At 50.7% G+C, this 25569-nt stretch overlaps 1 protein-coding gene across 1 annotated transcript; it reads left to right on the top strand.

Annotated features, from left to right (window-relative positions):
- Window positions 1-5033: 5033 nt before the first annotated feature.
- RTN4RL2 (reticulon 4 receptor like 2) lies at window positions 5034-16056 on the top strand. Its single transcript, XM_028738628.2, has 3 exons — window positions 5034-5747; window positions 12914-13389; window positions 14295-16056. The coding sequence occupies exons 1-3, from the start codon at window positions 5717-5719 to the stop codon at window positions 15090-15092; spliced, it is 1305 nt and encodes a 434-aa protein (XP_028594461.1). The 5' UTR covers window positions 5034-5716; the 3' UTR covers window positions 15093-16056.
- The last annotated feature ends 9513 nt before the right edge of the window (window positions 16057-25569 follow it).

Raw genomic sequence — 25569 nt, 5'->3', positions numbered from 1 at the left:
GCATGTTCCTGTTTGTCAAATGCTAGAGACAAACGACAGGGAATGGGAATGTGGATCCCGTTCTGCTTCTGAACTTCCAGGAGACATCTGACAGGTCACCATGGTTGGGCAAGGATGCTGGGCAGCAGAAAACCCGTTTCTGTTTATTGTGGGTACCAGAGTGTCTTGGGGGCGAGCACAGTCCTTAGAAGTTGCAACGAATTGGGATGGTCAGGTGAGAGTACCATCACCTGCCTTGAGCAGACCAGGAGAAGAGCCTTACCTGTGTGGGAAGCGAAAGGGGTGTGGGATGGCTTTATGGGCAGCTAGCTTAGGGACTCAACGCAGGAAAGAGGGGTTCTGGATTTAGAAAGCTCTACAGAGGATGGGGAGGAAAGGAAAGGAGGAGGGAAAGCCACGCTCCTGATGCCAGGTGCCCATGCTTGGTTGGCCCCAGTGCATTGTGGGAGCGATCCTCCCTCCCTAAGCGAGCCGCATATGGCCAGCCAAGCGGATGACGGCCCCCCTGAGTCAGCCTGAGCTACCGCCCGCCACCGCCCACCTGCACCCTCACCGTCTGTCTCTCCATCTTGTGATATTTCACTCCGGAGGCAGCGAGGCAAACAAACTCGGTGCCAGATTGTACTGAAGAGCCCCTCCCCAGCCCCCCCTACGCTCTACAGAGCTCTTCATCAACATTGGGTGGTAGAATCTTATCTCCCCCCCCCCCAGCTAACACACACACTTTCCCCCTGGACCTCCGACTTGCCCCCTCCTCCCAAGCCATGCCAATCAGAGGCGCATCTCCTTCGAAATGACAATTGCGGCCCACTCCTCTGCATCGCGCGATGAGGTCATTTACACCGAGAGCTCTTTCTCCCGTTACTTAATGCAGATTAAGAAGATCCTGCGTGTACGTTCTGTCACTCGATTAAAAAAAAAACCATTATAAATTGGCATGTTCCAAGTTATAATAACTAAAGCTGTTCGACGTGGGTTGATTTTTGGTCACAAGCTAGCATTTTTGTAAATCCTGAAATGTTCAGCTTTTGCCAGAACTTCCAAGTCTATGACACAATTTGACTGGAGGGTGTTTTTAGTTTGTTTGTTTTGCTTTCGCCCAGGTTTCTGGTAACCAAAATGGACCAAACCCACAAATCCTTCGTCTTCAGAAACGGCAACATTTCCATTTTTAAACCCCTTTCAGTTTACTTGCCACTGCATAAGCTAGCCATGCCAAGGACTTGTAGACGGATCCGTCGGAGTACCTGATCCCACCTGCGTGAGCGTAAAACAAACTTCCAGTCTTCAGTCTTTCGCATATTATTACCTGGAAGTAAGTCACATGGGTCTTATGAGACTTACTCCAGATTTCAAACATGCATTGGATCGGTTGCGTGGCTATTAGATGGCGATCCTAAAGCATTTGCTTACGATCCATGTGATTAGAGATGGGCTGTGATCTCCAGGCATTTTAAACCAGCTACTTTGTATGGCAGTGGCGCAACCTGCCTTCTTGAGGCCTAACTCATATCCTCCAACATTTCTCCGATGAAAATAGGGACGTCCTATTCAACAACAACGCCGCCACAGTAGTTTCAGGAATTTCGCCTAGATTGGGTTGGCTCCAGATTTATAGAGGAAGCTCCACCATGTCTACTCGAAAGTAATTCCTTTGGAATTCCATGGCCTTGCTCCCAAGTAAGGGGGCGGGTCAGGATTGCAGGCTCAGAATCAGAACCGACCCATGGAAATGAACAGGAGGTAACTAGCTTAGACCCATGGATTTCACCGAGCCTACTCTAAGCACGACTAAGTCGGCCTCTAACCCATCTTCTCCTAGCGCTGCCCTACACCAACCCTGAGAGCTTGGAGGGAAGGAAAGACGATGCTCCGATCTGCTTGAAGCTAATCGAGGACCGTCTAGGCGAGAGTGGTTTTGGCTCTGAACCCAAAATGGTTTGACACACCCTTACACCCGACCCCCCGCGCGTTGACTCGGGTGTAAAGCGCGGCAGGATCGCAGCTCTGACCACTCCGCTCCTATACCGGCTCTCCACCTTCGGTCCAGGGGCCTTTGCATAGAAGCCAACTCCTGGGAGCTGAGGTCCCTTCGACCCCCCGCCATAAAATATTCGAGGGGGCTGCCCCGACCCAAAGTTGATAGTGTGCGTGCACCGCATCTTATGATTGATTATGCGAGGCGGGATTTACCTGCTCCCCCCTCAAAAAAAATATATTCAAGAGCCTTTGACATACGAATCGGTTATTTTATTATATTTTTTAATGCCTGGTTGAGAAAGTCCTGCGAAGGGAGAATCCTGACTCTTGCCCCCGCCCCCATTTCACGTGGGAATCGAACTGGCCCGAAAGCGAGCAGGAGCGAGATAAATAAGGGAGGCAGCGGCTGCTTCCTTTCCTGGGAGAGCAGCGATTCTTGGCAAGGGAGTCTTTGGCAGAGCTTCGGCCAGCTGGCGCCTCTTCCAGGTTGTCAGTTGCGCGGGCTCCTTTCTCTTTCTCCTTCTCCTCCACCTTCCTCCCGCTCCTTCCCGAGTCTCCCCTTTGGTTTTGGCCCAGAGAGACTCCGTTTTCTTGGCTGGCGTCTTTCAGGTCCTCCTCGCTCACCCGCACTCCGCCGCAGGGGACGATGATTGGGGGGTCGGAGAGGGACACGGAAACCTGCCCCGGGGGAGCCCGGCCCCTCTCGCGGGCGAAAGTCCCGTCCCATCGTCCGCTTTCCTGGTTTCCTTTCTCCCCATTATACCGCACAACAACCCCATAAGGTTGTTTAGGATGAGCACTGGGGGCTGACGGCTCGGCATCACTGGGTGGAAATTCATGGCTGGCCCGCATCCCGATGCTCTAACCATTGCACAACACTGCTTTCCCTCTCCTGGTAGGCGCTGCATCATACGACTCTCCAGGTTTTGTCACGTTCTGGCGTGACTAGACAACTGGATCTAGCGCTGCGCCGCGGTGCAGTCAGGTACCGTGAGGCTCTGGGCCGAGTGGTCTTGCGCTCTCCTTTGCCCCTGGGTCCGGGTTTAGCCTTTCCGACCCTGCTGCGCTTGGAAGTCCTGGACTTCTGTTCTGCCCCCAAAGTCCCACCCCAAAGGCAATAGTGGCTGGTGACAACTGAAACTGGTAGGGCGGGTGACAGGGAGGTCACCAGTAGGTGGAGCCAGAGCACATGAGAGCCCCGCTCTGCCTCCCTTGCTAAAAGACAGCGCTACCTCCTGGACTGGAGGCGGTAGGCAAGTCGGGGGCTGCCTCAGAGCAGACTGAGGTTGGAGGGCAGTGCCCCATCCCATCCGCCCGAATGGGTCGCCAGTCTCCACTGCAAAGGCACCGCAGCTTCCTGTGTCCATCACCGTTAACTGACTCCGACCCTAACCCATCCCGCAGAAGATTCCTGCATTGCAGGGGGTTGGACTAGATGACCCTTGCGACCCTTTTCTAAGTGCGTCTTTGAATGTCTACGACGTAGACGTTCTGCCTGTGCTCTCATCCCGCCCATCGTAAGGACGAGCGTCCTGCTGTTTAACTATCCCGATGAGCTTTTTCTATCTGGGAAAGGCAAATCTTGTCGAGATGGTATCTTCTAGTAGGGGACGCTTCGTTGTGCACCTGTCTGTGTTTCCCCCCTCTTAAGTAAACAGCCCTGGGGACGTCTGTTGAAAGGCGGTAGAGAAATCCCAATTGCACCGAGGTTGGAATCCTGGACGCACCGACTGTGGGAGCAAGCGCCATTGAGCGCAGTAGGGGAAAAGGTGCCGCCTCCTGCTCTCCGCGCAGACTTTCTCTTGGTTCGCGTTTTCTGTTTCCATGCTCTTCCAATAGGGCAAATTTTCTGGATGAGCCATGGGATGAGGTTCCACTCCCATCAGCCCTAGTCAGTATGCCCTGTGATCAGGGATGATGGGAGCGGGAGTCCAGCAACATTGGAAAGGCCAGAACCTCCCCACGCCTGTACCCAGAGCCCCGACGTTTACACAAAAGAACTGCGTCCTTAAACTTGTTTCAGCCTTATATATCGGCTGTTTTTCAGTGTAAGCGACTTCCCATCTGCTCCAGCTCCATGGAGCTGTGTTTTATTCTGCCCCGAACCTCTCCCGCTAAGCGTGTGTGTGTTTTGGGGAGAGCGAGTTGGCGAGGTCACTTGCCCAACTACGGTACTTCGATTTGGGGGAAGTAGGCGCTAGTACTCCGATTCCTCACCCCCACCCCGCTCGCTCGCTCTGTCAGGCTGCTGAGAAATACCTCGAAATCTTTCCAATGGAAACGAAACCAGATTTCCCAACCCTAAAGAACAGTCCCGCTTTTTGCAGTGAGACAAGCACGAACCAAACACACCGGAGACTAGAAACTTCTCCCCACGGTTGCTCTGTTCAAAGGGAGGGTGCTGAGGAGGTCGCGCTTCCTCGACAGCCGTGCCCTCTAATCCCTCTAGCCCCCGCCTTCAGCCAAATCCAGTTGCAGTTCCTAGGTAGAAGGGAAACTCTGCACATGCTCAGAAGCACCCTCTTTCTAGGATCACCTAGCGTGCGGCGGGCGAGGCTTACGCCCTGGCCTCCAGCCGCTTCTCAGAAAGTGCCTGGCTACACAGTTCATCTCCTCCAACCTCCGCTTCTCTGTGCAGGAGGCGCAATCCACGTTTGAAGCCATCGGGAAGGTGCGCGTCGGAACAGGTGTAGTGGTGGGGGCGCATGCTCAGATCTCCTTAACTTTTTCTTTCCCCAACCATTCATTCAGCCCAGAAAGCACCGGCTTCAATGGGAGCTTACTCCCAAGTAAGTGTGCACGGGGTGGGGCAGCTGGGGGGGAGTGTCTCCCGTGGGGACTGAAGCGAGAACGTTTAATTCGCATTAATTGATGCGGAGCTCTTGTTGACTTCCCGCGGGCGCCCCATCCCACCCCCCGCCCCCCGCCCCTTTCCAGGGGAAGGGCAGGGCATGCGACCCCCCGCGGAGTCCAGACGCGATGACGCCTGCAGGGTGGGGCGAGGTGCGTGGGCGGGAAGCAGGTGGGCGGGGCCGAGTGAGGGGCTGCCGGGCAAGGTGGGCCGGGCGGCAGTGGGCAGAGCAGATCGGGGAGGACGAAGGGGAGGACGACCCTCCGCCCGTCCGTCCGTCCCGCTCCGAAAGGGTTAAAGCGCGGCCGCGGGGGGGCGGAGCCCCAGCCGGCCCTGGGAATAAGGCGCCGCCGCCCGGCCGCCTGCGCTCCCTTTCGCGGAGTGGTTGGCTGCGCCGGGGCGACGCGCGCGCGCCGAGCCGAGCGGAGCAGATGGTGCCAGGCGGCTCGTCCGGGATGAAGCCTCCGTCCGGCAGCTCTCGCCGGCGGAGCGGAGGGTAGCGCCGCCGCCGCCGGGCCAAAGGAGGGTGGCTGGCCGGCCGGCCGCTTGGCTGGCTGGCCCCAGGCGGGCCATGATCCCCCGCAGACTGAGCCCAGACGCGCCCGGGCTGCCGCGACCCCTCGCCTTGCGCCCCGTCGCGCAGGAGCTTCTCTAGGGAGTCCCGGGACGCCGAGCGCGTTTGCTCTCCAGCGAGGACTTCCGAGGCGATCGCGACCCTCCCCGCCCCCCACCCACCCGCCGCCGCCGCTACTGCTTTCTCCTCCTCCACCACCTACTCCTCCTCCTTGTCTCTTCGTTCATTCCTTTTCTTCTCCTGAGGTTTTGTCTGTCTTTCTTATTTTTTTGCCGTTTTCTTCCGTCCCTCCACCGAGCCTGCCTGGCACCATGCGGCTCCGTCTAGGACCCACCCTGTACGGTAAGTGAGGAGCACCCACCTCCACCCCCTCCATCCATTTTCGGGAGGTCTGGAATGCGGGACACGAATGTTTTGATCGTGAGGGTGGGCGAGAAAAAATAACTTGGTGGGGTTTTTTTATTAGGGGGCGGGGAGATGGGGGGGAGAGAACGGGACCTCGCGTGTAACTGGCTGTCAAAGCGAGGGAAGAATGGGGCACGATCGGTCAGGAGTCCATTTGGGGGTTGTTCCTTTGAGTTCAGAAAGGAAAGGAAAAAGCGAAGCTTTATTTCCCATCCCCTTGAGATGTCCCTTTTGAGAACACGGGAAATATCTCGTGGGAATACACACGCAGGCACACAGACACAGGCACTCGGTTGTTTGCCCACTCCAGCCCCAAGGCGACCTTGAGGTGGCACCATTTCCAAAGGCGCTATTATGCTCACGTGGACTGGAGATAATGGGCGTCTTCTGGGGCTGTCCAGTTATTCTGTGCTTTGATTGTTCTGAAATAACTGCTCATTCCCCGATCCGGTGCCTTAATAATGTGGAGGCACACAAGCACCACACACTAGCGATGATGTCCTGGCGAAGGACGCTGTGTGTGTGTGTGTGTGTGTGTGTGTGTGAGAGAGAGAGAGAGAGAGAGAGAGAGAGAGAGAGAGAGAGAGAGAGAGAGAGAGAGCACTACTCTTCTGATGGTTTTAACCATCTCGGATGGATAGCCCCAAGGAAGATTACAGGAGTGGTCTAATTTGCCTGACTCAAAATTGCTCAGAAAGCCTCATTAGCAGCCCCCCCCCCATGCCACCTGGACAGGATTGTGCAACTTCTAGAGGGGTATCCATTCAAAAGTGGCTCCGGAGGCTAGAGGTTGGGTTCTGTAGGCACAGAGGAAACTGGAGACCTTTCCCCCTTCAGCTCAGCAAGGCCAGTTCTCTTCTCCGAGCAAGGTGAAGTGTCCTGAAGTTGGAAGGATGTGCACCGCTTCTTCTTGGCATTGAGAGGAGATTGACTCTAAAGGTGATGGACAGGACCAGTGTGTGTGTGTGTGAGAGAGAGAGAGAGAGACTGCAATGGGCTTCTCCATCTCTGGAGGGCCGATCAGTGCTGAATTCATAAAGGACGGAGGATGTGCGCTGCCAGCGAATGAGGCAGGAGCCAAGGAATGGCAGGTGCTGCAGATCTCCCTGGCGCTGCTGTCCTGCAGGACAGATGCATGGCCCGTGTGGGTCCCGGGATCAGGAGTTCAGACGAGGCAATGGCCCTGGCTGGCTGGAGGGATGCCGGTGGCTTTCTGCTCTACTCTGCTTGTTGCCATTTATAGCCTGGCCCCCAATGGGTTACGCAACAACAGGCAGCTGCTTATTTTGGGGGTGTTAAATTATGGACGAAAGAGGAGTTGGGTTGTTTTCAGCTTTATCCGCGTCACCAGCTACGTCAGACCTGCTACCTCTGGCCCCTCCCAGGGACACTTGTCTTAACCCCCCCAGCCTACGCACAACTGAGTTGTCATTTCTGATCTCAGCACCCACCATGGTTCCCCAGATTTAGGAGCAGGGCTTGAGTGTTGCCTGCCTTGGTATCCGATCGCACACTGAGTAGCGCTTCCTGCCAGATCCTGCACTGGAACACGCAGGCACCCCAGCTCCCCGGATGGGTCCAACCTTGCTTGTCCTATGCAGCTCTGCTGATTCTGACACAGGATTCTATAAACATTGGAACATGCGTACCTGGACCAGCCCTACAGACAGCCGCAAACAAGGATATATGTGACCAGGGGTGAAAATCTGGACTCAGTGAGCTCCCCCACAGATCATGTCAACTTGTGGCTCCAGATGGAAAATTGTTCAGCGTTAAGCACCCAGGACTAGAGGCAAACCATGAGATATGGTGGTGGTGAGAGGGAATCTGTGGCATTCTGGAGTGCAGCATTATATTTATTTATTTATTTATTTATTTATTTATTTATTTATTTATTTATTTATTTATTTATTTATTTATTTCCATCTGGCTGCATAGTGTGCACAGATCTTTTGTAAGCACATGTCTTCTGATTCAGTTTATTCTTCTAATTTCAAAGTTAATTCCCTCCATGTTTCCCTTTTCTTGTAATCTACACTGCAAACATAAAGAGAAAGTTGAATGCTGGGGGAGGGAGGACCCTCCCCAAGACAACAATAGCTAGGTAGGCTGAGCCTGCCCACTGTTTGCCTCCCACCTTGAGAGACGGCCAGTAAACAGATATGTGAAGCCCTGACCAACCATTAAACCCCATGGGGATGGAAGGAAGGAAGAAGCATTCCCTCTGTGAATGGAATCACACTGCAGGGCCAAATCCTTGACTTTTCTTTCCTGGAGTGGCCTGATGTCACTTTAACTGCAAATAGGTTGGCAACCAGCAAGTCAGATGGCACCCCTCTCAGGTCGGGTTCTGTCCAGCTGCCAATCCTTCCTGTAAGGGGTAAGCAAAGGCTCTTTCCAAAAGGGCAGTAATGCTCCATAGTAGGGGAGAGTTCTGGTATGTTAAGATGGGAATCAACACTTGATCAATGGAGCACCAGTACTGCTGCTATCACGGCATGCTGGACCCTGACCTGGCGCCAACACATTTAAAAGATCTCCAAGGTTCAGAACAGAGGCTGGTGGGGAAAGCGACGGGATGATGAGCTCAAAAGGCTGACACAAAACATGGCCCATTGAATATAGCCACCTTTTTCAGGAGAAGCCCTTTGCACCCACTATTTGAGTATTCATCAGGATGCTATTTGTTTATTTTAAAAAAGATTTGAGAACCTTTAAACCTAGTTGACTTTTCCAGCATTAAAACTTTGGATATCAGCATTACTTTCTTCTGGCAGAGGAAGACAAAACCAACAGCTGGCAGTCAAAGGAGCAGATAGGCCTCTCTCTCTTTCTTCCTTTCTCTCTCTCTCTCTCTCTCTCTCTCTCTCTCTCTCTCTCTCTCTTAAAGCCAGAGTAGCTGTACAGCATCTAGAGGAGGGAGGGCAAGGCTGCAAGAAGAGGCTCTCCCGCTTGGAGGATCCCAGTCAATACCATGCCCTGATTTTTAGAAGAGATGTTCAGCCTGCAGGAAAGGTGGTGTGATGTGTGTTTCTGTAGTTCCTCCCTGCTTGAGAGAGAGCAGGTTCCTCTTGAGCTGCAAGGATCAAGAAGTGGAGGTCAAGATAGGGAGGAAATGGTGTCCCTTAAGAAGCCAGACTTTCTGCAAGAACTGGAAATACTGTCTCATTTCATCCCCTTCCTCCTGGGATTGAGAGCACATCTACTGCCATTGATTTCACTCCTACCTCTTGAGTTAAAAATGGAGCCAATCTAGCTGTGCATCCCAGGTCAGACCATGCTTTCAGTCTTGATGTGGTGGTAGAAAACTTCTGTCTTAATCCTCCCCCTCCCAAAATCTTCCTGGTAGTAGGCACAGATCTGATTTATTTTCGGTTTTGATTATTTGTTACCATTTTTATCCTGCCTTTCCTGCAGCAAGTTGATTCTCCTCTCTTGCCCCCACAACAACCCTGTGAGGCAAGTTAGGCTGGGGGGAAAGGACTGATGCAAAGCCCCCATTTTGCAGGCCACTACAGGGTTGTGTTGCCCAGTTGGGGGAAAGCAACCCATCCCATCCCAGCTTCCCACCCCAACTCTTCTTCCTTTCAACTATCCCAGGAACTGAGTCTGTCTGGCAGGATGTCCCACCTCCTTCCTTCCTCTGTGTGAAGGAAAGGCCCTCACGTGCACATTCACAAGGCACCAGGTTGGGGGACATGGCAGGGGCTGCTTCCAGCTTCCTCACCTCTGCCTTGGAATCCTGCTGCATGTGACCCATGCCCCCACCCTGTTCCTTCCCATCATGGGGCAAGTTGTTCCTGCGCCTTCCCAAGGGAGTGGTAAAATCCATCCATAACAGTGTGTTTAAAAGCCAGAGTGCATTGAGGAGCTTGTGCTATTCGTAGTACGGACTGGAATCCTCTCACAAGGTTAATGAACATTTGGTGAAGTTTTCTTCTGAGGGAAGGATCAAGGGTTTTAAATCTCAGGAGAAGCAGTTTAGGAGGGAGAAATGTCTTTAAGAGCGGGGGTGGGGTGCTGGTGTCGGCTTGGATGGGGATTACAGGGCACACATTCTTAGTGCTCCAGCCAAGAACATCTCCTCTCATTGCAGTTTAGCAACAAGGGTAGTAAAATAGCTTTTTTGGTCTCATACAAATGTGCTCGGTCTCGTCTGAGTCGTTCAGCTTTTCACCTTGAAAATTATGAATGAGCACCTCTTGCATTTTCGGGGGGGGGGAGGAATTGAAGCAAAGCACCCCCCATACAATGATGATTTTGTGGGGGGATTAGGTTGGAGAGGGGACCGGGAAGGTAACTGTGGGTGGGTAATTCCTGAGAATATTGGGGAAATGTGGGGTGGGTGGAACTGAGAAGGAATTTGCTGTGAAAACCCCCATGAGATTCAAGGGTGGGGGTGTGAGAGTTGGCTGGGGAGGGGCATAGGGAGGTCAGCAGTATCTAGAACTTGCCTGCAGGCCTCCCTTCCCCCTCAGATGAGGCAGAGAGGCCAGAGGGCTTTTATGGGGAGAGATGTGGAGCTTCCAATCCCTTTCCCCTCTGCTTTTTCTCTGCCCAAGCTCCAGCGAAAAGCCACAGGCCTGAATTATGGATGAGACTCCTTGGGTTACAGCCGGTTCCACCGCACCAGAGAGAGAGAGAGAGAGAGAGAGAGAGAGGAGTCCAGAGACAAGAGGCAAGCAGTCAACATTAGTAGCAGCTGCAGCTCCCTCTCTTCTCTGCCCCCACCCCTCTGCTCAAGATAAAGGCTTTTTCCCTGTTCTCCCTTGAGGGAAAACTGGCCTGCCATTATTGGAGGAAATGGCCACTGCTGATGGCACTGAGGAACATAGGCTTCCTTCCACCCCACCCCAGGGTTTTAGGGGAAGTGTTTTGGCAGGAAGGGAGCAGGGAGGTCAGGGCAGATTTCCCTCCCTACTTCAGGGGTGAAAAACAGGTCCTGCAAACAGAATTTCGCCTCATGTGTCTCTTTGGTTGTGGAACATACATGGTTGCTGCCTACTCAAAGCCATGCTTTTGGAGCTATAAAGCAACATGTATTTTTGTGACTATCAGTTCTGTAATTTGATTCACAACCTGAATCCCAGTCCTGCCTGTGTCATATCCTGCCAAAGTTGTGCCTGTTACTGTCACGAAGCCACCCATCAGTAAGAATGGGGTGGGGGGGTGGGAGAGACACTCCTTTCCTTTCCTTGGCATGGCATATGTTATGTAAGTTAGGACTTTTTTTGTTGTTGAAAATTTATGTTTCTTTGCTACCAGCTTGCGGTAATAGTCCAAAACTGAGCACAAACAGAATTCTTTTAAAAAACAGGGAAGAGGGGGAATAATTGGATTCTGTGGTGGATTTGGTGGGGGGGGCAGCAGCATTTCACCTTGGCATCTGTTAGCAGCTGTCTTGCAATTCCCTCTTGTCCCACTGGCCATTCAGCCTGCCCCCCCCCCTTGTGTGCCTGCTCTGTTTAACTGGGTCAGTGCAAGACTTCTGCTTGTAATCTTACAGCCAAAGGAGGGGTGGGGCAGGGGGTCCTGGCCTTCTCAGGTGCCGCACTTGTGAATCTCCTGACCTGTGGAGTGAAACCCTCCCTTAAAGAATTCTGAACGCTGGGGTTTGTAAAGGGTTGCTGGGAATTATAACCCCATGAGGAGGAAACTGCAGTGCCCAGAATTCTTTGAGGTAGCGAAATGGGCTTAAATTGTGCTTAGTGTGTACACTACCCCTATCTCCCATCTATGACTGGTGTAGCCAAAAGGAGGCTTTTCCCAGTATGCTTCATGCAAGTCCCAAAACAGTGAATGTATCAAAACTATAAAGTTTTGGCAGAGGGGTGTGTGATTTCAGGTGTCTCTTATTGAAGGGACATGGGGACTGTCATATTTCTGCCCTGTGGGGGGGGGATTTACAATGTTGTTGATGCTGGTAAAGATGGAGCTGTGTCGAAGCATTCTGGGTGTTGGCGAGGCTCCTTGAAGGACTCCTGCATTTGTGTGGAGCTTGTCATGAGCAGCATGGAGGCTGGAGAGAGTGGGAAGGCAGCGTAGGGCCCGCGTGGAGGTGGTGTGAACTACCGAAACGGCATCGGCAGCTTGTGTTACTCGTTTGCCACGTCACACTGCCCACACACATGCATGCAGAGGTTGGGGACCATGCACACTTGCACGAGGAGGAGGGGTCTCACGTGAGAAATTGCGTGCGAAGGATGACATCTTTGGCTCTCTTGCCTAGGGGAGCATGCCTCCTCATGTGGGATTACGCCTCGCAGGGTTGCCAGCTCTGGTGACTTGTGAGTCTCACGGTTTGGGATCTCTCTCTCTGCATCGCAGCTCTTGAAAAGTGGGAGGATTTGGGCTTTCTTTCTCTTCTTTTCTTTTAAATCAAAGTAATAGCCAGTAAATCAAAGATAAAGAGCTGGGAAATGTAACTGACCCATCAAGAACACAATGTTGACATTCTGTTTTGATCTTTCAAAATCATGTTTTTAACTGGAAGCCTGGCAACTGAACCTTTGAAGTATCTGGGTAGTATGTGTGCATTTTGGGGGGAGTACTAAAGAGAGCTAGTGTGGTGTAGTGGTTGGAGCAAGGGTGGGGTGATGATGAAGATGAGGAGGAGAATAATGGGAATAGCCCCCCTAAGCTCTCAAGAGGAAAGCTGGGGTATAAATATTTTAAATCAGGGTTTCGCAAACTTAGGTCTTCTGATGTTTTTGGACTACAACTCCCATCTTCCCTAGCTTAGCAGGACCAGTGGTCAGGGGTGATGGGGATTATAGTCCAAAAACAGCTGGAGACCCAAGTTTGAGAAACCCTGTTTTAAATCATGAGTGGGAAACTTATTGCCTTCCAGATGTCATTGGACTCCAACTCCCAGCAGCCCCAGCTAGCATGTCCAGTAGACCGGGATAATGGGAGTTAATAGTCCAACAAAATCTAGGTGGCTACAGCTTCCCCAGCCCAGCTTTAAATAAATAGCTGTCTTGAAATAGCAATGCAGTGGGTGGACAGGGAAGGCGGGACCACTCCTAGGATATTCCACATAAGGGCGGGGGGTGATGGTTGCTGAAGGAAGCATCTCATTGCCTGTCCTTCTCTGCTTCCAGGCTTGGCTCCCACCTTCCTGCTCCTGTTGGCCTTTCCTCTGGTGGCCGCCATGTGCCCCATGCTTTGCACCTGCTACTTTTCTCCACCCACGGTCAGCTGCCAGGCCAACAACTTCTCCTCGGTGCCACGGGTCCTGCCCGCCAATGCTCAGCGCCTCTTCCTGCAGAACAACCTGATTGGGACCCTGCGGCCCGGCATGTTTGGGCCGAGCCTCGTCACCCTTTGGCTCTACTCCAACAACATCTCCTCCATCCAGCCGGGCACCTTCCGCCACCTCCAAGCTCTGGAGTGGCTGGACCTGGGGGACAACCGCAATTTGCGCACCCTGGACGCAGACACTTTCCGCGGGCTGGAGCGGCTGCAGTCTCTGCACCTGTACCGCTGCCAGCTGAGCAGCTTGCCGACCACCATCTTCCGTAACCTCTTCAGCCTCCAATACCTCTACCTTCAGGAGAACAACCTGCTTTGCCTACAGGTGAGCCAGAGTGCTTGGTTGTGTGTTAGCGTCGAACTTGGGCCACTGTCTTTGGCCTCTAAGGGGGAGCTTTTTCCCAGGTGGGCCATGGAGGTATGGACCCCTTTCTCCTCTGGTGGTCCTCTGGGCTTAAGTTCCTTTTGAGCTTGTGGGGCATATTCTCGAGGAAAGATGATGGGAGTGGGAAGGAAGAAAAATGACTGGCAGTGGAGCCTGAGGACAGATGGGGAATTTCCTCTGAGTTTCCAGCAAGCAGATGGATAGGAGAGAGTCTCACTGGGCAGAACAGGGAGGTGGGTCGATGAGGTGAGGTGTTGACATGTTTCCACATAGATGGTTTAAGATGTGCCTTCTGAGAGGACAAATGGAGGCCTCTCCGCCATTTCTCTCTGAAGACTGGCAAGGAACTGGTGTGCCGCTCAGCCTTCCACCCCCACATGGCTGGTCCTCCCCTGAAGGCAGGTTCTCTGTGCCCTGCCAGCGACTCACTTAAAAACCACATGCCTATCCGGCCTCAGGCGCGCTGTGGCTTAAGAGTAGGGGAGCTGCAGCCTGGCCTGCAGCAGCAAAAATGCATTTGCAGATCATGCCTCAGTGCTTCAAGCCACATCCTTAGCAGGGGAGGGCAAAGTTTGTGGGTGGGGGACTTAGGAGCCAGCCTGTATCATTTCCTCAACCAAAGCGCAGGAGTCAACCTCCTCATAAAACTCTGGCTTTGCGTCCAGCAGTAAATCCTGTGTAGCTGTGTGGGAGAGATCTGGAAAGGTGGGGAGACAGCAATGAATGTCTACAGTCTTGAGTTGACAATCGGCCTAGAATCTCCCATATGGAGGAAGAGGCCTTTGGGGCTGTTCCTTTTGCCAGCAGTGTCTTCACAGCTTGTCCTTTCTTCCTCCATCTCCCAGGACGACCTTTTTGTGGATCTGGCAAACCTGAGCCACCTTTTCCTGCACGGCAACAAGATCTGGCAGCTTTCCGAGAACGTCTTCCGGGGTCTGTCTGGATTAGACCGCCTGTTGCTGCACAGGAACCGCCTGCATGCCGTTCCGACTTGGGCCTTCCGTGATCTGGGCAAGCTCACCATCCTCTACTTGTTCAACAACAGCCTGACCACCCTCTCCGGGGAAACCCTCTCAGACTTGCCGTCCCTGGAGTTCCTACGCCTCAACAACAACCCGTGGGCCTGCGACTGCCGGGCCCGATCCCTCTGGGCCTGGTTCCAGCGCACACGTGTCTCTGTCTCGGACGTCATATGCACTTCTCCGGCTGACCGCGTGGGGCGCGACATGCGCCGCCTCAACGAAACGGCCTTCCGGGGCTGCCCGCCGGGCAACCACCACCCTGTGGGCTTTGACTGGGGTTGCAGGCCCGAGTGGGAGAATGGAGCAGCTCACCCCCACCCCCACCCCCGCCCTCACTCCAATGGCTCATCCAATCACCTCTATGGCCTCGGGGGGTCGCCTCCCGCCGACCCCTCCTCCTTCTACAGGGACGTGCCGGCCAATGACATCCGCAGCCCCAAGTATGACCCACCCACGGAGGACGGCTACTGGGGGGGCTATGGCAACGAAGAAGGGGGGCAGCTGAAAAAGGGGTGCCCGGGACCTGGCTGTTCTTCTCTGGACTCTGGAGGTACCAGGATTGGCGTCCTGTTGCTTCCCTTTCCCTGGCTGCTGATGCTTTGGGGACCTTCCTGGTTTTGACAATGGAGGGTGGCTGCTGTGCTGGATGCTAAGCTGCCTTTTGAGAACTGACTCTCTGGGAGATCCAAGCCAGGATGGGTCCCCACCCAGGGCTTAGCTGAGGCCAAAGGGATTAAGCTTCCTCCTGCTACAGGGACAAAGGGAGACTAGATCCGTTGCTGCTGCTTTCCTGGCCATTTGTGAGACTTAACACTGGAGCCACTTTCTGGGTGGTATCTGACATATTTTGTGAACATATGGCAAGGGCGCCCCCTTTTTATTTCTGGGGTGTTGCATAATTCTGCTAAAGATGTTCCCTTAATGCTACTGCTATCCAGGGCTGTTATGAGGCCTTCTGTGTTTTCCATATCCTGGAAAGAGCAGGGATCTCTTCTGTGCATGACAAGGAAGTGCGGAATGAATGAGGATCTGATCTTCAGAGGTTCTGTTCTTTCTTCAATATCCTACCATGCACATAAGTGCCTGCTTTGTCCAATCGGATAGGACATCTCAACTCAGAAAAAAAAGAAATACCATTCTCCTCCTGAGCCGCAAAAGGCTACAGGAATCTTGGGCCCTTGTCACTCTTGACTCCTCCCCCATTATTTGGTATATGTTTTGGGGTTTTTAGTTTAAACACCAGGGGACCAAGTCACATAATCAGTTCAGGTAATAATTACCCAGTGCAATGTTTCACTGGGTAAGCTAATCTTCATTGGCAGGGATAGTGTCTACATGATGATGAAAGTGGCTGTGTTGGCTCTTCCATACTACCAAGTCTTAGGCAACAGTTGCAGTTATCTCATGATAAACACGATCATGTGAATTGGCCCTTGCTCATAACTGCTGGTCTTCATTTTTTGTGTGGCCGTGTCCTCTCCCCACCCCACCCCTGGTGCCTCCATGTCTTCCCCTACCCCTATTTTCCCTTGGAAAAAGGCCAAAAAATTGGTTGGTTGGAGAACTATTAAACTATTTTAGTATGGCTTGGTGGACTTGGTCACTCAAGGAAGTTTGTAATGGGATACATGGAGAGAACCATGATGAGGTGTAAGAAGTCCGTAATGGCTGGCTGACTGGAAGTTAACTGGAAATGAGTAGCTCATTCTTCTGTCAAAGGTTGCTCATTTCTCACTACACATTCTTGTATGGATACTTCCTGGAGTAGCCCTTATGCCAGTCATTTGGTTGTTCAAAGAGATCCAGTCCATTCACCCATGGTTTCTTCAGAAATTCCGTTCTTGCAACTGGTCTTCACTCGCATTGAAGTTGTGACCTATGTCTGCTGCCGTGTAACCTGCGTTTGCTGCAGAGTGCTACACTTGACAAAGAAACACAACTGAGTCCAGCTTCCCAATGTGTGCCTTTTCTTATACAAGTGTTCTCATAATCACATGTTTACTTCATAAAAGTGTACCTGCTTAAAACAGGCCCCAGAGCTTTGGAACAAGGGCTCCTTTCAGATACATTAGTCCACAGGTCTTTCTAGGCTTAGTTGGGTTGAAACAGCCTCTACTTCTGTCTTAGCCTGCTGCATAGTTTATTTGCAGTATTTATTTATATGCTGCCTTTCAGCAGAAAGTTAGCAAAGTGGTTTACAAAGCAAAATTGGACAACAATTAAAACACCCTAACTCTAAAGCTTTGGCTACACTTTATAATCCGCCCTCTTCCATCAGTTGAATGTTACTTGAAGGCCTCATTGGAGAAATTCCAGCAGTGGATTATTCTCACAAATCCTAGAGATAGAGGCTGTCAGAGATGCTGATGGGAAGGAAGACCTGAAGCCATCTCCTGTTGCTGTTGTAGCCTGGTTGGCCCCATAGTAACCATATAGTGTGGTCCTGGAAGTGTTGTTGCATATATAGCCCAAGAGGTTAGTGTCCGAAAGAGCTAGGGGTAATATAAAATCTGGCTGGGACATAGTAATTTGGAAGAAATTACTGGCAGCAAAAACAAGAGCACTGTAGCATAAAACCCAAACACATTTATTTTGGCAATGGATAATACTCCTTAAAGGTTTATGCTTCCACAAGAAGCAGTGATTGCCACCAACTTGGATGGCTTTAAAAGATGATTAGACAAATCCATGGAGGATAAAGCTATCAATGGCTACTAACTCTGATGGCTATGCTCTGCCTCGACTACTGTCAAAGGCAGTATTCCTCTGAATAGCAGTTTCCGGAAGCTGCAGGAGAGGAGCTTGCTGTTGTGCTCAGGTACTGCTTTTGGGTTTCCCACAGACATCTGGTTGGCCACTGTGAGAACAGGATACTGGACTAGATGGGCCACTGACTTGATACAGTGGGTGGGCTCTTCTTATGTTCTTAGGCTGTAATAAATGTGTTACAGTCTTTGAGGGGTTGGAGGGACCCTTAGCCTGTTTAGCAGCAAGAACAACACATCCTGCTACCTCCACTGAAAGTTGCTTCTGTAAGCAATGTGGACCATAGAGAGAGGAAGCTATGTCAAGAGGGAGGGTCCTCATAAGGCAGGGTTGGAGAACCTGGTCCTCCTGATGATGGGGGTCTTCAACTCCTGCCTGCCAGTGGGTAGGAATGAGGAGTGTTGTAGTCTAACAACATCTAGAGAGCTACAGGTTCCTCATCACAAGGTTTTTCCCATGGGTGTATGAAAGCTTTTGGTGGGAAAGAATCCTTTCATTTTCAGAGCATCCTAATAATTTGTTCTGGCCCACCCTGAAGAAAGATGGCCTCCTCTCAGATTGAAGGGAGAGTCCTTCCAGTCCTGGAATGGGCATCAGATGTTCAGAATGCCAGTAGTACTCACCTCGCTTTTCCTGAGCTCTTACTCCTGTTATACAGTGGTACCTCGGGTTACAAACGCTTTGGGTTGCAAACGCTTTGGGTTACAAACTCTGCTAACCCGGAAGTAGTACCTTGGGTTGAGAACTTTGCCCCAGGAAGAGAACAGAAATCGTGAGGCGGCAGGAGGCCCATTAGTGAAAGTGCGCCTCAGGTTAAGAACGGTTTTGGGTTAAGAACGGACCTCCGGAATGAATTAAGTTTGTAACCCAAGATACCACTGTACACAGTTATTGTATATGTTTTGGGTATAAATACTTGTACAGGGTTAATATTCTAAACAGAGAGGCTTGTGATTGATAACTGGAAGGGGATCAAAAATCGTCTTTTAGGATGCCGTGTTAAATTGAAAATATTCAGTGTTGGTATTCCTCACACAGGTTTCTTTTTTAAAAGGACATGTTCTGCTTAATTCTTTTGATTATTTGCCGAGAGTGTCCTCCTTTGGCAACATGATATGCTTTAAAAAAAATAGCATTTTCTCCTTTCTTGTCCCCATTCCCCTGTTAAGTTTGCCAGCAAGAGAACTATCTGCATCTTAAAACTCTCCAAGTCTCTGCAACCAGTCCCCCCCCCCCCCCGTTTTTTATTTTTAGTTTTCGAAATAGGCTGCAAGTATGTTTTGTAAAGATAGGAGCGATCCCAACCTTCCTAAAATAAAAATTCAATAGAGCCCTGGGGTATGTGTACAGGGAGAGTGTGGATCAGGTGGCTAGCACCAGAATGCTTGGCTTTATAGTGCTTAATATTGCCCTTGGGTGCCTGTAAATTGTGATAGAGAGAGATGGTGCTAGAGAGGCTCTTTTTTAATATGTGGAAAGAAGGGCGGGGTTGGGGTTGAAGCAGCAAGAAGAGCGTGTATATTATCCCACTCTGAGGGCAGCAGCTTTCTTAATTTAACTTCACATAAGGGAGAGAGAGGATGTTAGAGCTGGAAGAGTGGGTTATTTTTAGCAGGTAGAAGGCTGCTCGTAGCCAAAGTTAAATGTGAGAGTACAGGTGTGAGGTATGCATACGTTTGTGTACGTGTGTGTGTGTGTGTGTGTGTGTGTGTTGTCTGAGGCAGGTTAAATAGGCAGGTCCATTGAAAGGGGTTTTAGGAGCTGGAAGGTGAGGAGAATTGAACACACACACACACACGTTGGGGTGACTGAGCAACAGAACCAGCTCTCTGGTGTTCCTGTGGAAGGGTGGGCAAGCGAGTGAATGAGTATGAAGTTAGGGTTAATTGGCAGGGGTGCAGGCAAAGGCCAGAGCTGCAGCGAGGGCCATGCTGAGCCGTGAAACGGGAGGAAAGTGCCATTAAATCTGCCAGCAAGACTCCAGCGGGCTCAGTCTTTCCAGGTCAGGTAATTATCCTTGTGAAATATTCATGACCCCTTATCCCAGATGCTATTTCAGAGCAGCAGGGGGGGAGAGAGGGATGTGAGAATGAAGGCTCGGGAAGATACAAACACACATACGCATAGCTACATCGCAGCATGGAATCTTTACAAATTACACACCGTCTCCTGCCTCCTGCCCACCCTTCCTCTTAAACACAGGCAAACATCCACGAGATTGTGCAGGCAGGGCTTCCTGTCCAGACAGAAGATGATGGGGGTGACCTGCTCTTGTCGCGGCAGTCAGCAGCCCGCCTCATCTTTGCCACAGCAACAACCCCCCGGAAAACCTAGCGTCTCTCTTGCTTCTTTTGTGCGGAGCCGCTGTGGAAACTGGAAGACGCCTCGTTCCAAAAGGCTTCTGGGGGCTTGGCTCTCCCCGAGAACTGCCACCAACACTGGCCTCTGCTTGTGTGAAGAGATGCGCCGAACTTGCTCTCATTAGTAATCCCAGCCACTGACGTCTGGGTGACCCATTTGTTCCAGTTGCTAACCTTTAAGTCCAATTTGCTCCTGAGCTGGGCATGGGCAATCCTTAGGAGGAGTGGCAAAAATCTGTTGTGCTGGGATGAGTCACAAATTCCTATGCCTTGCTCAGTTGCAAAGGTGGACTTTGGTAACATGGTGCCCTGAGCAAAGGCAAAAATTCCCTCTCCCCCCCCCCCAATATTTCTTATTTTCTCAATATTTTCCTTTGGTACAGTTGCCTATTTTATGGATCTTCTTAATAGGTACTCATATAAATACATTTGTTGTTGTTGTTTGTTGTTTTGCACCTACTCATCTTGGCACCCTGTGTGGGAAAACCGCCCACATTACCCTGAAACCGGTGCTGCTTGCTTGCCATAAGGAGTGCAGTACCCCATATAGGGCAGTGGCGGGGAAGCTGTAGCCCTCCATATGCCGCTGGGCTCTGACACTCTCAATTCCTAGCTATTGGCCATACTGGCTGAGGATGATGGGAGGCAGAGCCTGATAACTTCTGGAGGGCTAGAGGTTCCCCAACCCTGCCATTGGGCAAAATAGACCTCTGTCCTCACTTTCTCCTGCGTGCTGAACTATTACAGCAGGGCAGTTTGGGGAATGGGAAGCTAAATGCTTTGCGTACCTTACCTCAGCCATCTTTGCAAGAGCCTTGTTACTCAGGATGCTTCCCAAATTTTAGGTTAAAGGGTATGGTTTGATGCAGGGGTTGAGATTTGAAATTGGGCTTGCTGCAGCTCAGGTTCTGTATTTGCTCTTAAGATACCTGGCAGCAACTCCTCCAGGCAGGTACTCCTGCATCGGGTGTTAATCCCACACCTTGTCGACCTGCTGTTCCTATGAGCTCTCACAGACTCCTAAACAGAAGAAGTATTTGTGTACCACTGCCCTGCTTAGGCACAGATCAGCTGCCACAGTCAAAGGACTGGATCCTGTGGCCAGAGTCCTGTGTGTGCAGTCTATCCACTGGGTGTGGCGTCTACAGTTGGAGTGTTCTGCCCTGGACAGGGCCAGTGGTGGACCTAAATTCTGGGGACCCTGAAGCTCAAACAGTCATGGGGGCCTCTTTACAATCAGCAACAAGGTCTGGGTAACCAATGTTATCTTCTTCAATGGGGTTGTTTACAACATCTGTGCTACTGACTCTCAAACTTTGGGATTGTGTGTGTGTGGTCCATTAGAGTCATGCAACTCAGATTGGTTCTACTAGACCCAATGTTTCTAAGCAAGTAGTTTCTGCCGCCCTCTAGAATTGGGGCCCTGAAGCTTAGACTTCATTAGTTTCATAGTGGATCTACCCCTGGGTAGGGCCTGGGAAGGGCTGTAGCTCAGTGGCAGAGAATTTGCTTAGCAAGCAGAAGGTCTTGGGTTAGATCCCCAGCTGGGAGATACCCCTGTCCTAGAGAGCATGGCATCAGGCAACTTTCTATGTTGTTCCTAACTAGGGAGAAGGAATAAATGATGCAGACGAAGCCATTATTCAGATTGTCTTGTTGTGAACAAGTGAGTCAGAAACTGCAGCTTGTATTATTACCTTGCTGTGGAATTTCCTTTTGGGCGCCTGCATAGCACCCCCAGCACTGCCTGTGCTTATGTCCCTTCCGTAAGGGAGACCAATTCCAAACACTTTGAAGGGAAGCATATGGAGAAGATAATTAAGGAGCGATCTGTCCATTCCACATTGTTCCGCTTTCCGTTGTTGGAAGAGAAAATAGGAAAGCAGTGGAATATGAGGCTGCCCCCTCTGCGCAGCAAGCTTAACAAGTGAATTAACTAGTCTCTCTCTCTCCTCTTTTTTAATCCACTATTTACTAATGGCGGTTATCAGAGGGCAAAGTGACCTTCCTTTCCTCCCCAAGTGGTATGTAAATAAATGAAGGAGTGAAAACTATTGACATTTCTCTTCTTCTAAATGAAGCCCTGATGAAATGTAGATTGCCACTCTGAACACCACCTCTTTCTTCCCATTGTTAAAGGAGGAAAGAGGAGGCTCTGTCCTTTTTTCTGCAAGGGCATCTTGAATCAGCCATTGGTAACTGTCCTGCCCTATGCATTCATCCCCTTAACTCTGCCCTTCTGGACCATGCAGTGAGAAATTTGCAATGTCAACATCCCTGGAGTGACTTGTTTCTGTGCAGCTCCCTAAATTCCCTGAATCAGTCAAGAGCTGCATACAAAGGAACTTGGTGTTACAGATGGAGAAGTGCCATTGGGGAGAGCTTGCTTGAGCAAGCCCTGGCATTGTAAGAAATTAAATGCAGCCAGGTGTTCTAGCCATCAAGATACTGTTTTCCTTTCCAAGCTTAACTGAGCTGGATCGATGCAAGTGGCTTATCCAGTCCCTTTGCCAAGGGGTCCCATTAATGGTTAGCACTGAAAAACCGCCAGTGCCACATTTAGGAATCGACAGTGATGGGGAACCCTTTTCAGGGCCACATTGCTTTGTGAGAAACTTTCCAGGGGCCACATGCCAGTGGAGGGCAGGAGCAGAGGCAAAAGTGGGTGGAGAAACTCACCTGACTGCTCCAGGCACATAGAAACCAGGAACAAGAGGCAGTGATGGCCACCAACTTGGATGGCTTTAGATGAGGACTAAAGCAGCCTGTCATTGGTTGCAAGCCAGAATGGCTATCTTCTGCCACCTTCGTTGGAGGCTCCTGAAAACCAGTTGCTGGAAACCTCGGGAGGGAGAGTGCTGTTGCCCTCAGATCATGCCTACAGCCTTCCACTAGGCAACTGGTTGGCCACTGTGACAATAGGATGTTGCACTAGATTGACCATTGGCCAGATCTGTCAGGGCTCTCCTTTTGTTACAATTTTCACTGTTCAGGGACATGCTCCAGCCAGGCAAAAGAAGGCAAGGAGGGAACAACACATTTGGGGGGATGTGTGGCCTGGGGCATGCCCTGACAGCTGGATGGAGAGGCCTGGAGAGCTGCATTTGGCCCCAGACCTGAGGTTTCCCATTCCTGCCGGTTGTCCTGAACTTTAAGACTCTTAACCCATGCCCTAAAGAGTAAGCACCACAGAACTTGGTGGAACTTCCTGCTGGGTAAAGATGCATAGGATCAGCCTGCACAGAAACAACCTGGATTGCAAACTGCTTCAATGCTAACGGTGTCACATAATTTGAGAAAATATATTGATCTAGCCATTCTGTTTTCCTTTTCTGAAACACTAAGCTAGGAGAGAAAGCCTTTTCTCTTATTCTCCACATCAATATGGTGCTTTGCAAGCAGAAAGTTAAACTGGGCTTAAGTGCAGAGCTTCTTGGCGCAGTCATGGAGCAGGACTTAACTTGAACCTGCGCTCACTGCTGGAGCCTACCAAGTGGATAGCTAATGCCTTTGTATCAGTACTTCAGATCTGGGTTCATCTATATAGAAAATGGGCTCTCCGTGTAAGGTGCAAGGTTCAGCTCAGAGAAGGCTTTATCTGGTATTTAGTGGCTTTGTGACTCTAGCAAAGTGACTGTCTCGGTGGAAACTCAATGATGCCAATTACAGAGGTCAGATGTATGGCCCGCTTGAGGTTAACATGTTCTGTACATATGTCACTCACTCGATAAAACAAAGCAAATTCCTCTTTTTAGCATGGAACGGCATTCTCTGGAAGAGCACTGCTGTGCTTTGTCAAACAAAGCAAATCATTGCTGGGTTGAAAGGTCAAGGATGCATTTCAAAGGCTGACGTACTTAAGTAACAGTCAAGACTACAGAAAATAATCAAAATTGAAATGCATGTGAAAGACCCCTCTTCGTTCTGTCTTGCTGATTGGGTCGCAAACTCTTTTCCTAGCAAAGCACTTGTGCCTTAAACTGCTTTCTGACTAGCATGTCAAAAAATTTCCGGTCGTGGTTATCTGCATGCTGGGGGCAAGGAGCTGATCTACCAAATTTCTTCTTTTTATGCAGCTGTTTAAAGGCATCTTTGGGGTGGAGGGGAAGCTGGCAACTCAACTTCCCAGTTCCCAGAAGGCCGTGTCAGAAAGGAGTTGAACCACTGAACCTTTGGTGTTGTGGTGTTTGGGCTCAACTGTGATTGAAGTTCTTCTGGTCTGGTTTAGAGCCAGCCAGATTCTTAGCCAGAGGGAGGCAGCTGCCTCAGGCAGCAGATCCAGAGAGGCAGGGAGCAGTGGCAAGGTGGTGTTGAGAAAGCAGAGTTGTGCATGACACACAGCCTGACCTGCAGCTCTTAAATCAGCCTGCTTGTCTCAGCTGTGATGGCAGACCCTGCCAGTGTTCAAGTAAGATTCAGTTGCCAAATCAGTCCAGTTGGCTTTTTTGGTGATTTGTTTTATATTTGTAAATGGCTTAGAAACCACCTTGGCAAGTTGCAGTATGTAAACGATAAATAATAAAAGAATGGGGGAAGCACTATTTTGGCCTTTGCTTTAGGCAGCATAATGCCTGGGGCTGGCCCTTTCAGTCTTGCAGGGGGTCAGCAGAAACAAAGCAAAATTAATGGATCTAATTTGTTGTCTCTCTCAGAGCTTCGAGAGGGGGAAACTGCTATACGAGATACTATAGACATAAATCACCATAAATACACCCTTTGGCAGGGAACTTGCTGTTGAATTAACAACTATGTGTATGTGATTCTTGCATCAAAGGTGAAAAAAGGGGTGGTTTCAAACTGCTGTCCTCTCCCAGTCATGGGACTGGCATTTGGAGACTGGCGGGAGAAAGGGAGAGGAAAGGCAAGATTTCTGCCAAATTTAGAGACCTGACTCTTTGCTAGATTTGACATTTAATTGCCCCTGCAAAAAAAGCATCCTATTTTAAGAGTGTGTATGTAGTTACATATTTCTATCTCAGTATAATAAGAGCAATAGGATCATTACAGGCCAAACAATACACTTTTAACCTTTGTTTTAAGCAGAGGGATTTGCACTTTGGCCTGTTTAGTTATAAATAACAATTGTTCAGCAAGAACAACTGCATGTGGTCAGCACCCGCTCCAGCTTTGGGGAGGGAGAGTCCCTTGGGTGAGATGCCCTCAGTGGGCCTCCACCTCTGATCAGGTCCACCTCTTTTTTGCCACTTGCCCCACTGCCCACTTCCTTGCCCTCCCCCCAATGTGGCCAAATCTACACAAATGCTTGGAGAGTGCGAAAGCACATGAAGAGGATGCTACTCCTCCATTTCCTCCCTCTGGCAGCTGCTTCTATGCTCAGAGAGGGCATATTACAGGCAGAGGAGGAGGAGGAGCAAGATCAGGAGCTCAGTGGAGGGACCTCTGCTCAAGAGGGAAGCCTCAGCAGGTACCAAGTGATGTTGACCATGTCCTGTCTGAATGGGGGAGGGAGGAGAGACCAGAAGGATTGGCTCCCCTCCTTTCCCCACCTCACTGTGGCATCTCTGCCATCGACCTGTTTGCCTGCCTGCTATGGATATCTATCACATAAAAGCAACAGGACTCTGGCATGCCTGCAGTTTCCCAGAGGGCAGGTACCGATGGACAAATATACATTTTAAAAGAACCTCCCCAGACACTCTGGTTGTACATCTCCATGATGCTTTCTGATGGTTATTAATGAGTGTGCCATCAGTTTCTATTTCAAGTCAAGCCCACACGGCTGAATCCGTAACCGATGCCTATCCACAGCTCCCATTTGGGTTCAAGGAAGTAATTCTCAGCCTCACACAACAAAATTTTGATCTGTTTTTCAGTTCAGGTTCTCTCTTTGTCAGGCAGCTAATGTGGCTGCAGCGATCCCTGCTTTGAGCATCGCCTTTCAGTGGAATAGCTGGAATTCTGGCCTTGGACCTGCATATTTCACATCACTCCTTATGCTGGGTTCCGCTGCT

This window comes from Podarcis muralis, chromosome 1 (genome assembly GCF_964188315.1).
Source record: "Podarcis muralis chromosome 1, rPodMur119.hap1.1, whole genome shotgun sequence".
Taxonomy (NCBI): Eukaryota; Metazoa; Chordata; class Lepidosauria; order Squamata; family Lacertidae; genus Podarcis; species Podarcis muralis.
The sequence above is the reverse complement of the archived record's forward strand: the minus strand, read 5'-3'. Positions and strand labels throughout refer to the sequence as shown.

Coding starts and splice junctions, on each gene's coding strand:
- RTN4RL2 (XM_028738628.2), top strand. CDS start 5,717: ATGCGGCTCCGTCTAGGACCCACCCTGTACG. Junction 5,748..12,913: donor TCTAGGACCCACCCTGTACG/GTAAGTGAGGAG, acceptor CTCTGCTTCCAG/GCTTGGCTCCCACCTTCCTG. Junction 13,390..14,294: donor ACAACCTGCTTTGCCTACAG/GTGAGCCAGAGT, acceptor TCCATCTCCCAG/GACGACCTTTTTGTGGATCT.